At 48.6% G+C, this 15,211-nt stretch overlaps 1 protein-coding gene across 2 annotated transcripts in view; it reads left to right on the top strand.

Annotated features, from left to right (window-relative positions):
- XRCC1 (X-ray repair cross complementing 1) overlaps window positions 1-15,211 on the top strand; it is a 61,605-nt gene that overhangs the window by 26,835 nt on the left and 19,559 nt on the right. For both annotated transcript variants that reach the window (XM_063942480.1, XM_063942481.1), the window contains exons 9-14: window positions 558-681; window positions 881-1,109; window positions 1,276-1,392; window positions 1,881-1,971; window positions 2,165-2,354; window positions 9,034-9,091. In XM_063942480.1, coding sequence (XP_063798550.1) covers window positions 558-681; window positions 881-1,109; window positions 1,276-1,392; window positions 1,881-1,971; window positions 2,165-2,354; window positions 9,034-9,091 — 809 coding nt within the window. The remainder of the gene's footprint in view (window positions 1-557; window positions 682-880; window positions 1,110-1,275; window positions 1,393-1,880; window positions 1,972-2,164; window positions 2,355-9,033; window positions 9,092-15,211) is intronic.

Below are 15,211 nucleotides of genomic sequence, written 5' to 3'. Positions count from 1 at the left end.
AAATACCTAACTTTTTAGCAAATTTACTTGGCGCAGACGCACTGCAAACATTGCGCATGCGCAGTAAGTGACTAATCGCAATATAGAGAAAATCGGCAACGAGCGAACAACTCGGAATGACCACCCATGGGTGGGAAATTTTCTACCATAGGTGCACCATGGGTGGGAAAAAAGCTTCAAACAGTCAGGAACGCCACATGTAATGAGAGAGGTCTCTTATGGTTAAGTTCAGATATTAATGAGGCTAAGATTTTTAGCAGAAAAACTGACTTTTTATTGAATTGAAAAGGGGTCTAGGAGCACATTGCTGGGGAGACACCTGTAATCCATCAGTGTTAGAATGTCCACCAGAGTGTTATAATTATTACAGCCAGAGTATTCTAATATTCATAAGACAAAGGCTAAGTGTCATCTGCAGTAGAAACAACACACACACAAACACACACACTATAGTGCAATGAGTGGACTACCAGTACTAGCACGTCTAAGGCGGACATTGAGCTGTTTGATCCCAGAGCGGCATTTTTCATCTGTCTAAAGTTTTCATTAACTTTTAGGAACCTTCCTCTGGGAAACGAAAGTATGAATTCAATAAAGAGCCCTCCAGCCGCCCTCCTGCCAAGGTGTCCCCATCTCATTCCAAAGAGAGCAACTCGCACCCAGCTCCAAAGAAAGTGAAAGGTAACGTCCAGTTGCCTATTATTGGGCTACAGAATGGCGAGAGCTGCTTTACCTGACTGACCAAACCTTAGCGGCTTCTTATATACACACATTGCGGTTCTCCTTACTTTAGTAATGAAGTTTTGCATTGATATGGGTTACTGAAGCATAGTTTATCCTGGGAAGTTATCACCTAAACATTGTGTGCGTATCGTTTTAGCTGAGCCCCAAGCTCCGGTAAAGAAGACCCCGCCGCCAGAGAAGCCTGCTCACAAGAAGACTTCTCCCAGTTCCAGCTCCCAGCCAGTAGACCTGAGTCGGCTCCTACAGGGAACAGTGTTTGTACTGAGTGGTTTCCAGAACCCATTCCGATCTGACCTAAGGGACAAAGCCCTGGAGATGGGAGCCAAGTACAGACCAGACTGGACACCGGACAGCACGCATCTCATGTATGTGGAATACTTAACCATACAGATGCTTGCCACAGGGTCAGCTCTGTATTAAGATCTAGAAGTTCCCTAGTCTACAGTTTATCATCTCTACGCCAGTCTCGTCTACCACAGATTGTGTCGGTGACGTGATGCAGGATTCATGCATTCTGTCATTTATTTCCAGATGTGCATTTGCCAATACGCCGAAATACAGTCAGGTAAAGGCTGCAGGAGGGATCATCGTGCGGAAAGAGTGGATCCTGGACTGTTACCGGAAGAAACAGCGTCTACCGTGCAAAATGTGAGGCTGATCGGTTTCATTTTTGTTTCAATTCCTCATTTCATATTCATGCACTGACCTAGTGTATGAGTCTCTCTCTCTCTCTCTCTCTCTCTCTCTCTCTCTCTCTCTCTCTCTCTCTCTCTCTCTGAATCATTTAATATTTATAGAGATGGGGGAGGTGACAGCAATGGGGAGGAAAGGGACAGAGATGAGAACCTAATACACCTACATGTAGCTGGTAGGGAGGTGCCAATACTATTGTTTAAGTAAAAACAAAGCCTTTAATATATTAGTTTTCTTGTAGCTGTGTTTTAGGAGCCTCTGATCACTTCTCTGTGCTGTTGGGGAGACCCCGCTTCTTCCATTATGTAACGCTTATGATCGACCAATCATCTCCTGTGGCTGTAATCTTTCTGATTTGATTTACTGTAGGTCATTACATGGCCATGCACTTTATTTCTGTCATAGTCTATGCTTTAGTACATTTAATAGTGTTTTCATTTTAGGTATAGGATGGACACAGCTGACTCTAGCAGTGATGATGATGACAGTGAGGAAGATTATCCGGCTCGGCCAAAAACTCGAGTACACAAACCGGTAATCTGTTCGTCCTTCAATTGCATATATTCCCTATGTCTGCCCATCAATAGGATTCCCACACTGTATAGAGTAGTACATGACCTTCATGAAATGACTTAGAATACCTCGCCGCCTTTATGGTTGGATTGACTCTGTCTGCAGTTCTTGAATTTCTCATCTATCGCTTCTCTTCTGGTCTCCTGCCTTTCAGAATCCGGACGCTGCACGAACAAACCATAAGAATCGGGCGTCCAGCCCTGCAAAAGCCAAACCAGTAAGAACTGCAGTAAAAGAGGAGGAGAGTGAGGACGAGGAGGAGGAACAACCCAGTGCGGCCAAAAGGAATCACTCGCCAAAAGTGGAGGATGAGTTTGGAGGATCTACGGACGAGGAGAACATGGGTGAGCAGCAAGTCCCGTTTATCGGTGTACTAAGCCTGTGTAACCCGTTTTCTCTGAAGTCCTAAGTGGATGCTGGGACTCCGTAAGGACCATGGGGAATAGCGGCTCCGCAGGAGACTGGGCACAACTAAAAGAAAGCTTTAGACTAACTGGTGTGCACTGGCTCCTCCCACTATGACCCTCCTCCAGACTTCAGTTAGAATCGTGTGCCCGGCTGAGCTGGATGCACACTAGGGGCTCTCCTGAGCTCCTAGAATGAAAGTATATTTTAGGTTTTTTATTTTACGGTGAGATCTGCTGGCAACAGACTCACTGCAGCGAGGGACTAAGGGGAGAAGAAGCGAACCTACCTGACTGGAGATAGTTTGGGCTTCTTAGGCTACTGGACACCATTAGCTCCAGAGGGATCGAACACAGGTCCCGACCTCGATCGTTCGGTCCCGGAGCCGCGCCGCCGTCCCCCTTACAGAGCCAGAAGCAAGAAGTGGTCCGGAAAATCGGCGGCAGAAGACCTCGGTCTTCAACAAGGTAGCGCAGAGCACTGCAGCTGTGCGCCATTGCTCCTCATGCACACCTCACACTCCGGTCACTGATGGGTGCAGGGCGCTGGGGGGGGGGGCGCCCTGAGCAGCAATATAAACACCTTGGCTGGCAAATCATCACAATATATAGTCCCAGAGGCTATATATGTGATAAATTACCCCTGCCAGAATTCCTTAAAAAATCGGGAGAAGTCCGCCGGAAAAGGGGCGGGGCTAACTCCCTCAGCACACTGGCGCCATTTTTCCCTCACAGCTCCGCTGGAAGGATCGCTCCCTGGCTCTCCCCTGCAGTATCAAGCTACAAAGGGTAAAAAGAGAGGGGGGGCACTAAATTTAGGCGCAGTATAACGTATATAGCAGCTATAAAGGGAAATAATTCAGTTAATCCCTGTATTATTATAGCGCTCTGGTGTGTGCTGGCATACTCTCTCTGTCCCCCCAAAGGGCTTTGTGGGGTCCTGTCCTCTGTCAGAGCATTCCCTGTGTGTGTGCGGTGTGTCGGTACGGCTGTGTCGACATGTTTGATGAGGAGGCTTATGTGGAGGCGGAGCAGATGCCTATAAATGTGATGTCACCCCCTGCGGGGCCGACACCTGAGTGGATGGTTATGTGGAAGGAATTACGTGACCGTGTCGACTCCTTACATAAAAGGTTTGACGACATACCAAATATGGGACAGCCGGCTTCTCAGCCTGTATCTGCCCAGGCGTCTCAAAAGCCATCAGGGGCTCTAAAACGCCCGCTACCTCAGATGGCAGACACAGATGTCGACACGGATACTGACTCCAGTGTCGACGACGATGAGACTAATGTAACTTCCAATAGGGCCACACGTTAAATGATTGAGGCTATGAAAAATGTGTTGCACATTTCTGATGTTACCCCAGGTACCACAAAAAAGGGTATTATGTTTGGAGAGAAAAAACTACCAGTAGTTTTTCCTCCATCTGAGGAATGAAATGAAGTGTGTGAAGAAGCGTGGGCTTCCCCCGATAAGAAACTGGTAATTTCTAAAAGGTTACTAATGACGTACCCTTTCCCGCCAGAGGATAGGTCACGTTGGGAAACATCCCCTAGGGTGGATAAAGCGCTCACACGCTTGTCAAAGAAGGTGGCACTACCGTCTCCAGATACGGCCGCCCTAAAGGAGCCTGCTGATAGAAAGCAGGAAGCTATCCTGAAGTCTGTATATACACACACAGGTATTATACTGAGACCAGCTATTGCTTCAGCATGGATGTGCAGTGCTGCAGCTGCGTGGTCAGATTCCCTGTCGGAAAATATTGATACCCTAGACAGGACACTATATTGCTAACCGTAGAGCATATTAAAGACGCAGTCTTATACATGAGAGATGCACAGAGGGATATTTGCCGGCTGGCATCTAAAATAAGTGCAATGTCCATTACTGCCAGGAGAGGGTTATGGACTCGGCAGTGGACAGGTGATGCAGATTCTAAAAGGCACATGGAAGTTTTGCCTTATAAGGGTGAGGAGTTGTTCGGGGATGGTCTCTCGGACCTCGTTTCCACAGCAACAGCTGGGAAGTCAGCATTTTTACCCCATGTTCCCTCACAGCCAAAGAAAGCACCGTATTATCAGGTACAGTCCTTTCGGCCCCATAAGGGCAAGCGGGTTAAAGGCGCGTCCTTTCTGCCCAGAGGCAGAGGTAGAGGGAAAAAGCTGCAGCATACAGCCAGTTCCCAGGAGCAAAAGTCCTCCCCCGCTTCCTCCAAGTCCACCGCATGACGCTGGGGCTCCACAAGCGGAGCCAGGTACGGTGGGGGCCCGTCTCAAAAACTTCAGCAATCAGTGGGCTCGCTCACGGGTGGATCCCTGGATCCTTCAAGTAGTATCTCGGATACAAGCTGGAATTCGAGACGTCTCCCCCCCCCCCCGCCGTTTCCTCAAATCTGCCTTACCAACAACTCCCTCAGGCAGGGAGGCAGTGCTAGAGGCAATTCACAAGCTGTATTCCCAGCAGGTGATAGTCAAGGTGCCCCTACTTCAACAAGGACGGGGCTACTATTCCACAATGTTTGTGGTACCGAAACCGGACGGTTCGGTGAGACCCATTTTAAATTTGAAATCCTTGAACACATATATAAAAAAATTCAAGTTCAAGATGGAATCGCTCAGGGCGGTTATTGCAAGCCTGGACGAGGGGGATTACATGGTATCACTGGACATCAAGGATGCTTACCTGCATGTCCCCATTTACCATCCTCACCAGGAGTACCTCAGATTTGTGGTACAGAATTGTCATTACCAATTCCAGACGTTACCGTTTGGTCTATCCACGGCTCCGAGGGTATTTACCAAGGTAATGGCCGAAATGATGATACTCCTTCGAAAAAAGGGAGTTTTAATTATCCCGTACTTGGACGATCTCCTGATAAAGGCGAGGTCCAGGGAGCAGTTGTTGGTCGGGGTAGCACTATCTCGGGAGGTGCTACAACAGCACGGCTGGATTCTAAATATACCGAAGTCACAGCTGGTCCCTACGACACGTCTACTGTTCCTGGGAATGGTTCTGGACACAGAACAGAAAAAAGTGTTTCTCCCGGAGGAGAAGGCCAAAGAGCTGTCATCTCTAGTCAGAGGCCTCCTAAAACCAAAACAGGTGTCGGTGCATCACTGCACACGGATCCTGGGAAAGATGGTAGCTTCCTACGAAGCAATTCCATTCGGCAGGTTCCATGCAAGAACCTTTCAGTGGGACCTGTTGGACAAATGGTCCGGATCGCATCTTCAGATGCATCGGCTGATAACCCTGTCTCCAAGGACCAGGGTGTCTCTGCTGTGGTGGCTGCAAAGTGCTCATCTTCAAGAGGGCCGCAGATTCGGCATACAGGACTGGGTCCTGGTGACCACGGATGCCAGCCTTCGAGGCTGGGGGGCAGTCACACAGGGAAGAAACTTCCAAGGACTATGGTCGAGTCAGGAGACTTCCCTACACATAAATATTCTAGAACTGAGGGCCATTTTCAATGCCCTAAGTCAGGCAAAACCCCTGCTTCAAAACCAGCCGGTACTGATCCAGTCAGACAACATCACGGCAGTCGCCCATGTAAACCGACAGGGCGGCACAAGAAGCAGGACGGCGATGGCAGAAGCCACAAGGATTCTCTGATGGGCGGAAAATCACGTGTTAGCACTGTCAGCAGTGTTCATTCCGGGAGTGGACAACTGGGAAGCAGACTTCCTCAGCAGGCATGACCTCCACCCGGGAGAGTGGGGACTTCATCCAGAAGTCTTCCAACTGATTGTAAACCGTTGGGAAACGCCACAGGTGGACATGATGGCGTCCCGCCTAAACAAAAAGCTAGAAAGATATTGCGCCAGGTCAAGAGACCCTCAGGCGATAGCTGTGGACGCTCTAGTGACACCGTGGGTGTACCGGTCGGTTTATGTGTTCCCTCCTCTTCCTCTCATACCAAAGGTACTGAGGATAATAAGGAGAAGTGGAGTAAGAACTATACTCATTGTTCCGGATTGGCCAAGAAGAGCTTGGTACCCGGAACTTCAAGAAATGATCTCAGAGGACCCATGGCCTCTGCCACAGAGACAGGACCTGCTGCAGCAGGGGCCCTTTCTGTTCCAAGACTTACCGCGGCTGCGTTTGACGGCATGGCGGTTGAACATCGGATCCTGAAGGAAAAGGGCATTCCGGAGGAAGTCATTCCTACGCTGATTAAAGCTAGGAAAGAAGTGACCGCGAACCATTATCACTGCATTTGGCGAAAATGTTGCGTGGTGTGAGGCCAGGAAGGCACCAACGGAGGAATTTCAGCTGGGCCGTTTCCTGCACTTCCTACAGTCAGGGGTGACTATGGGCCTAAAATTGGGTTCCATTAAGGTCCAGATTTCGGCTCTATCGATTTTCTTCCAGAGAGAACTGGCTTCACTGCCTGAAGTTCAGACTTTTGTTAAGGGAGTGCTGCATATTCAGCCCCCTTTTGTGCCTCCAGTGGCACCTTGGGATCTCAATGTGGTGTTGGATTTCCTAAAGTCACATTTGTTTGAGCCACTTAAAACCGTGGAATTGAAATATCTCACGTGGAAAGTGGTCATGTTGTTGGCCTTGGCTTCGGCCAGGCGTGTATCAGAATTGGCGGCTTTGTCGTGTAAAAGCCCTTATCTGATTTTTCATATGGATAGGGCAGAATTGAGGACTCGTCCCCAGTTTCTCCCTAAGGTGGTATCTGCTTTTCATTTGAACCAACCTATTGTGGTGCCTGCGGCTACTAAAGACTTGGAGGCTTCCAAGTTATTGGACGTAGTCAGGGCCCTGAAAATGTATGTTTCCAGGACAGCTGGCGTCAGAAAGACTGACTCGCTATTTATCCTGCATGCGCCCAACAAGTTGGGTGCACCTGCTTCAAAGCAGACAATTGCTCGCTGGATCTGTAGTACGATTCAGCTTGCACATTCTGCGGCTGGATTGCCGCATCCAAAATCCGTAAAAGCCCTTTCCACGAGGAAGGTGGGCTCTTCTTGGGCAGCTGCCCGAGGGGTCTCGGCTTTACAACTTTGCCGAGCAGCTACTTGGTCGGGGTCAAACACATTTGCTAAATTATACAAGTTTGACACCCTGGCTGAGGAGGACCTAGAGTTTGCCCATTCGGTGCTGCAGAGTCATCCGCACTCTCCCGCCCGTTTGGGAGCTTTGGTATAATCCCCATGGTCCTTACGGAGTCCCAGCATCCACTTAGGACGTCAGAGAAAATAAGAATTTACTCACCGGTAATTCTATTTCTCGTAGTCCGTAGTGGATGCTGGGCGCCCATCCCAAGTGCGGATTGTCTGCAATACTTGTATATAGTTATTGTTTAACTAAAGGGTTATTGTTGAGCCATCTGTTGAGAGTCTCAGTTGTTATCATACTGTTAACTGGGTATTGTATCACGAGTTATACGGTGTGATTGGTGTGGCTGGTATGAGTCTTACCCGGGATTCAAAATCCTTCCTTATTGTGTCAGCTCTTCCGGGCACAGTATCCTAACTGAAGTCTGGAGGAGGGTCATAGTGGGAGGAGCCAGTGCATACCAGTTAGTCTAAAGCTTTCTTTTAGTTGTGCCCAGTCTCCTGCGGAGCCGCTATTCCCCATGGTCCTTATGGAGTCCCAGCATCCACTACGGACTACGAGAAATAGAATTACCGGTGAGTAAATTCTTATTTTCAGCTCTTTAATATCTGTCTACTAAAGCAGGGTACTAAATACCGAATATACAATTAATGGCCAGGAGACTCTACAGGTCTCCCCAAAAACTAATGCTCATTTATCCAAAGTAAATGGATTCTAATAATCATACAAAGACATGAGGTAAACGGGTGTAGTATGGTATGCCGGCGGCCAGCATACTGGCACCGGAATCCCAACCGCCCACATACCGACAGCTGGGTGAGCGCAAGTGAGCCCCTTGCGGGCACGGTGGCGCGCTACACTATCTATTCTCCCTCCAGGGAGGTCGTGGACCCCTAAGAGGGAGAAAAGGTGTCGGGATTCCGGCACCGGTATACTGCGCGCCGGGATCCCAACAGCCGGCAAACTGAAGACCATCCGAGGTAAACAATGTGTGTCTCAAAGACAATGGGGGGGGGGGGGGGGTGTTGCGGCACCATTGCCGGTGTGTCCACCCCATTGCAACGGCAACCCGTACTACCTAATAGCTTAGGTTCTTAAACTCACTCCTCAGGACCCCAAACAGTTCATGTTTTCCAGGTCTCCTCACAGAATAACAGTGAAAGAATTGTCTCCACCTGTGGATCTTTTCAAATGTGTCAGTGAGTAATGAGTACACCTGTGCTCCTGCTGGGTAACCTGCAAAACTGCAAAACATGGACTAATAGGATTGAGCCCATAAAATTGGAAAGTATCTTATCAATACTTTATCAATAAAACATTCATTAGGAAATTAAGTGTAATATTTGATTTGTTTCTCGGTTGAAGGAAGTAGCATTAAAAACTGAAGCCTGGTTCTGAAACCAGCTCTTGGATTCAGTGCGAACTCGATCCTTAGGCTAGAAAGCTGTGATATTGTCTTGTTCCACCTTTTCGGCTCCATGTGAAAACGATCTCTTATATGTGCATTGCAGGAGTATCTGGTTATTATTCTGTTTGTTGTCTTTTGCAGATGAGGACCGAGCTGGCGATGACGATTCTGGCGGGGATACGGAGGATGAGCTTAGGAGGTGGGTGGTGGTAGATTTAAACGATTGGACGGTTTATATATGTGATAAAACCTAAAGAGCACTAAAACAATACAATGGCAAGTCAGTTTAATTAGAAAAAAGCGTAGTAACAATCAATTTGGTAATCCTGTAATAATGATCTGGATCTTGCATCCCTTTTTCCTCCTACCTCGTCAGGGAAACTCTTCCAATTAACGGCACCTCATGCAGTGCTCAGTGCCAGTCATACACTCGCCGCCCAGCTTATACAGGGTGAACCAAAAAAAATGCCCAGATTATAAAGGTGAACAAAAAAGGCATGGTAAATGCTATTCCGAATTCAAGTACATCATCTAAAAGTGCCGGGAATACAGTTTATTTTCAGTTGGTTTTGAATGTATCGTCCAAATGGCGGCCTTCATTCGTGATACACATTTCTAATCGATATCTGATGTTTTGCATCACTCGTTGGCGGGTCATTTCTGGCGTAATCGCTGCAATGCCTTGATAATGAATCTGGCTACGTTAACGAGCAGCGTTACGTTACTGGTTAGAAAACAGGATTGTTCATCAGCTCCATGAAAGGCCTCTACACAGCCAACTGGGCCCTCTGAGGGCTGAGACATCCACCAAGAACCATTAAGGAACTGAAGGCTGCTATACGATTATATTAAAAATCAATTGCACATAAACTGTGTTCCAGGCACTCTTAGATGATGTGCTAAAATCCTGAATAGCATTTACCATGCCGCCTTCTTTGTTAACCTTTAAAATATTTTTAAAAAAAAATTTATTTTTTTTTGCCTCACCCTGTATTAATAATATGGGGGCAATCTAATTAGGTGCACGTGGTATGCCGCAGTTATGGTACCAGTGGACTTGCAGCTTTTTGCCCGTATGGGCCAAGCAAAAATGTGTGAGCCTAGCACCAGAAGAGGCTACAAGGAGGGTGAGTTTTGGTGCCTTTGCCGGCGCTGACACACTGTCTCATTGGTAGTTCATCCCCCTTGCAAGTTGCTCCAACCTAATTAAATTCCACCACCACCACCACCCCCCTCCACTATATATGAATTCTGCACAATTCTCTCTAGGCAGTGTACTCGGCACTTTACTACTGTAGTACGTCCTGCGCTGTGTCATTGGGCCTAATTCAGACCTAGCACATGTAAGATCAGTTTTACAGATATGCGGGGGGACGCCCAGCACATGTCTCGCTCTGCCCCCCCCCCACCCCCCCACCCCTCTAGGAGTAGCTCCCTACCAGCGCAGCTCTTGCGAGCTGGCAGGGAGCTATTTGTCGCTTCCTGGGTTGCAGCGGCTGCATGTGACGTCACTCAGCCTCCGCCCCCCGCACGGTACGGGCGTGCCTGCATTGCCCGGACCGCTCCCCCAAAACAGCGGCCAAACGCTGCAGGCCCGCCCCCACCTGCCCAGCGAACGCGTAGATGCGATCGCCGGGCTGAGATGCCGATAGCATTTCAGACATGCACATGCGCACTATGGCGCATAGACCGTTCAGACCTGATCGCCCATTGTGCGATAACGCACAGTAGCGATTAGGGGGAAAATTTACTAAGATGGGCGTTCTATTTAATTGGGATGTTGCCCATAGCAACAAATCAGATTCCAGGTTTTATCTTCTAGAAGGTGCTAGATAAATGAGAAGTAGAATCTGATTGGTTGCTATGGGCAACATCTCATCTTAAATAGAACTCCCATCTTAGTAAATTTACCCCCAGGTCTGAATTAGCTCCATTGTCTCCTCTGTTCCAGACTGCACTTTAATATGGACTTGCTGTGAATATAAGTTAGTTTCCAAGAAAATCAATCTCTCACAATTATCACCTCTAATATATACTTTTGCATTTCTCCGCTTACTGATGTGTGGTTTCTTCAGAGGGCAGTTCCACTGATCTTTTCCTGGGTTGTAGTTAAATACCATTCAATCTTTTTCCTGCAGGGTCCACAGATTATCCACAGGATAACATTGGGATATGAGGTAGCGTCAGCGGATTGGCACAAACGATCAAAACTTTCGGCCTACCAGAATGCAACGGGCCAGTCCCCCGCCTCCTGGCTGAGGCAATTCAGTTTTTTTGTTGGTGCGGCGGGAGCCAAACCACGATCTTTGGGCTGCTGATTTTGGCAGCCATAAGCTTGTTGTTTAATTTGTTTTGATAGTCTTACATTTTTTTGAGCGAGTTTTCTAAAAAGCGTCTTACAGGCACCTTAGAAAGAGTCGCTCCAACAACTCTTCGCCGGTTCGCGACAACACTTACCTACGTGTACAGTGCTGTTTGGCGGGCCACACTGCTGTTAGCTCCTGCATGTTCACCCATCCATCTCCACAGCCAGAGACTTTGTACCAGCGGTACCTGTCACAGCCGCCCAGCCGAGAGCTGCGCCCTGCCTCCCCATATATCGAGCTGACACCGCCGCTCCCACATACAAACCACGGACCCTGCATGCCGACTGCTGGTCTCGCTGAGACCATATTGGAACCAGTGGTGAGCTAACCAAACAATAGGCGGATGGGGAGGTGGTAGCATAGCGCACTCTCTATGGCCACAGCTCGGCTAAACAGCAACCATAAAAGCATCATAACTTAGCCTTTATTGGAATTTTCTTGAGATATATGAACGTGTGCTGTGAGTACCATAGTGGACTACCACTTGAACTATATTCTGTCTGTGGACATTAGATGATCCTTAAAAAAACATGCCACATTGTGCTTTAATATCAGCAGTGTTATATATTGTTTCTCTGACGTCCTAGTGGATGCTGGGAACTCCGTAAGGACCATGGGGAATAGCGGGCTCCGAAGGAGGCTGGGCACTCTAGAAAGATTTATGACTACCTGGTGTGCACTGGCTCCTCCCACTATGACCCTCCTCCAAGCCTCAGTTAGATTTTGTGCCCGGCCGAGGTTGGATGCACACTAGGGGCTCTCCTGAGCCTTTAGAAAGAAAGATAGAAATTAGGTTTTTTATTTTCAGTGAGACCTGCTGGCAACAGGCTCACTGCAGCGAGGGACTAAGGGGAGAAGAAGCGAACCTGCCTGCTTGCAGCCAGCTTGGGCTTCTTAGGCTACTGGACACCATTAGCTCCAGAGGGATCGACCGCAGGCCCAGCCTTGGTGTTCGGTCCCGGAGCCGCGCCGCCGTCCTCCTTACAGAGCCAGAAGCAAGAAGAGGTCCGGAAAATCGGCGGCAGAAGACATCAGTCTTCAACAAGGTAGCGCACAGCACTGCAGCTGTGCGCCATTGCTCCTCACACACACTTCACACTCCGGTCACTGAGGGTGCAGGGCGCTGGGGGGGGGCGCCCTGAGAAGCAATAATAACACCTTGGCTGGCAAAAATACCACAATATATAGCCCCAGAGGCTATATATGTGGAAAATACCCCTGCCAGAATATAGGAAAAAGCGGGAGAATAGTCCGCGGAAAAGGGGCGGAGCTATCTCCCTCAGCACACTGGCGCCATTTCTCCTTCACAGATCCGCTGGAAGGAAGCTCCCTGGCTCTCCCCTGCAGTCTACACTACAGAAAAGGGTAAAAAAAAGAGGGGGGGCACTAAATTTAGGCGCAGTATACAATTATATAGAAAAAGCAGCTATAGGGGACATAACTCAGTTAGTCCCTGCATTATATAGCGCTCTGGTGTGTGCTGGCATACTCTCACTCTGTCCCCCCAAAGGGCTTTTGTGGGTCATGTCCTCTCTTGGAGCATTCCCTGTGTGTGTGCGGTGTGTCGGTACGGCTGTGTCGACATGTTTGATGAGGATAATGATGTGGAGACGGAGCAGATGCCTTTAGAAGGGATGTCACCCCCTGCGGGGCAGACACCTGAGTGGTTGAGCTTATGGAAAGAAATGAGTGCACGTATAGACTCCTTACATAAGAAATTTGACGACATGCCAAATGTGGGACAGCCGACTTCTCAGCTCGTGCCTGTCCAGGCGTCGCACAGGTCATCAGGGGCTCTAAAACGCCCGCTACCTCAGACCGCAGACCCAGATGTCGACACTGATACTGACACCAGTGTCGACGACGATGAGTCTAACCTGATGCCCACTAAGGCCATTCACTGCATGATTGAGGCAATGAAAGAGGTGTTACACATTTCTGATATAAATACAGGTACCACTAAAAAGGGTATTATGTTTGGGGAGAAAAAACTACCTGTAGTTTTTCCCCCATCAGATGAATTAAATGAAGTGTGTGAAGAAGCGTGGGCTTTCCCTGATAAAAAATTGGTAATTCCTAAGAAGGTACTAATGGCGTTCCCTTTCCCGCCAGAGGATAGGTCACGTTGGGAAACACCTCCTAGGGTGGATAAAGCGCTCACACGTTTGTCTAAAAAGGTGGCACTACCATCTCCGGATACGGCCGCCCTCAAGGAACCTGCTGATAGAAAGCAGGAGGCGATCCTGAAGTCTGTATATACACACTCAGGCATTATACTTAGGCCAGCTATTGCGTCAGCATGGATGTGCAGTGCTGCCGCTGCATGGTCAGATAAACTGTAGGAAAAAAAAAAAAAAAAAAAAACTGTGTTCCCTAATGCACACCGAGTGAATAATATTACTATATAATAATCAGATAATACGGAGATCGTAGTTGCGTATATCTGCAGATATAGGGTTAAGCCCCCAGGCCGATCGACAAGGCTTCTCCGTCACTGGGGGTCCCTAATACTAGGTATGGGCCTGGGGCGCAGGACCCCACAATGTCGGCACAGGTCGGCCACCCCAGGTCAGCACACAGGTGAAAATTAATAGGGGTTAATAAGAAGCACAGAAGTGCTATGTAAGTGGTGTGATTAAAATAATATATACACAGTGATAGGAAAAATAATAAGTGTTAATAAAGTGTTAGGGTGTGCCGACCTGCAGCAGCCCACCCATACCGACACAGGGGCCACTGCACCCCACACCCACCCCATAAATAATTACATATATATATATATCTGGGTTAAATTCCCAGTGTAAGGCCACATGGTAATGGCACCTACAGCATCTGAGAGCCAGCTTACCTGGGGATACCCCTGACTTCCCCTATGGCACTACTAGAGTCAGCAATCCCTCCTAATGCTGACCCATTTGTGCCTCTCTACATACAATACACAAGGTGGGAAGCTGCTCAATCAGATTGTAATGTCACTCAGGTGCTAAAAGGGGAGGGGTAATTCTGTGTAGGAAAAAAAAAAAAAAAAAACTGTGTTCCCTAATGCACACCGAGTGAATATTACTATATAATAATCAATATTTTTTTTTTTTTTTTTTTTTTTTTCCTACACAGAATTACCCCTCCCCTTTTAGCACCTGAGTGACATTACAATCTGATTGAGCAGCTTCCCACCTTGTGTATTGGTCAGATAAACTGTCAGAAAATATTGACACATTAGACAGAGACACGATCCTGCTAACCATAGACCATATCAAAGACTCAGGGCGGGATGTACTAAAGCAAAAATGCGGTAAAACCCCCGAAAACGGGGGTTTTACCGCATTTTCATATTTACTAAGACCCTACCGCAGCGTTTTCGGCGTCCAGGGTTTCGCCATCTCTGGATGGCGAAACCCTATAGAAGCCTATGGGCTTCTTTTCGCCGACCGCCGCAACCCGCCGACACCGTCGACCCCCGCCGCAGACGCCGACCCCCCTTCCCCCTGGCTTACCTTCCTCCAGGCTGCCCTGGACCCGGAAGGTAGTGTCCTCCTCCCCCTAGCAACGTAGCCGGACGTCCTTCCGGCTGCAGGGGGGAGGAGGAGGTGCCGGGGACAGCCTGCTGCTGCTTCCCGGCATCTAGCCAGTGTGGGGACCCCGGGGAGGTGACGGAGACCCCCCGCAGACCACCTAACAGGTATCGCGGGGGGCCTCCGTCACCGCATCGCGATGTTGATCGCATATGTTAGTACATATGCGATCAACATCGCTGCGGTAACCGGCGAGGGGCGGCGATGTATGTTAATACATCCCGCCCTCAGTCTTATATATGAGAGATGCACAGAGGGAAATCTGCCGACTGGCATCTAAAGTAAGTGCATTGTCCATTTCTGCTAGGAGAGGCTTATGGACTCGCCAGTGGACGGGAGATGCAGATTCTAAAAGGCACATGGAAGTTTTGCCATATAAGG

This window comes from Pseudophryne corroboree, chromosome 10, assembly GCF_028390025.1.
Source record: "Pseudophryne corroboree isolate aPseCor3 chromosome 10, aPseCor3.hap2, whole genome shotgun sequence".
NCBI classification, from domain to species: Eukaryota; Metazoa; Chordata; class Amphibia; order Anura; family Myobatrachidae; genus Pseudophryne; species Pseudophryne corroboree.
Note: the sequence above shows the minus strand (reverse complement) of the source record. Positions and strands in the feature narration are given on the sequence as shown.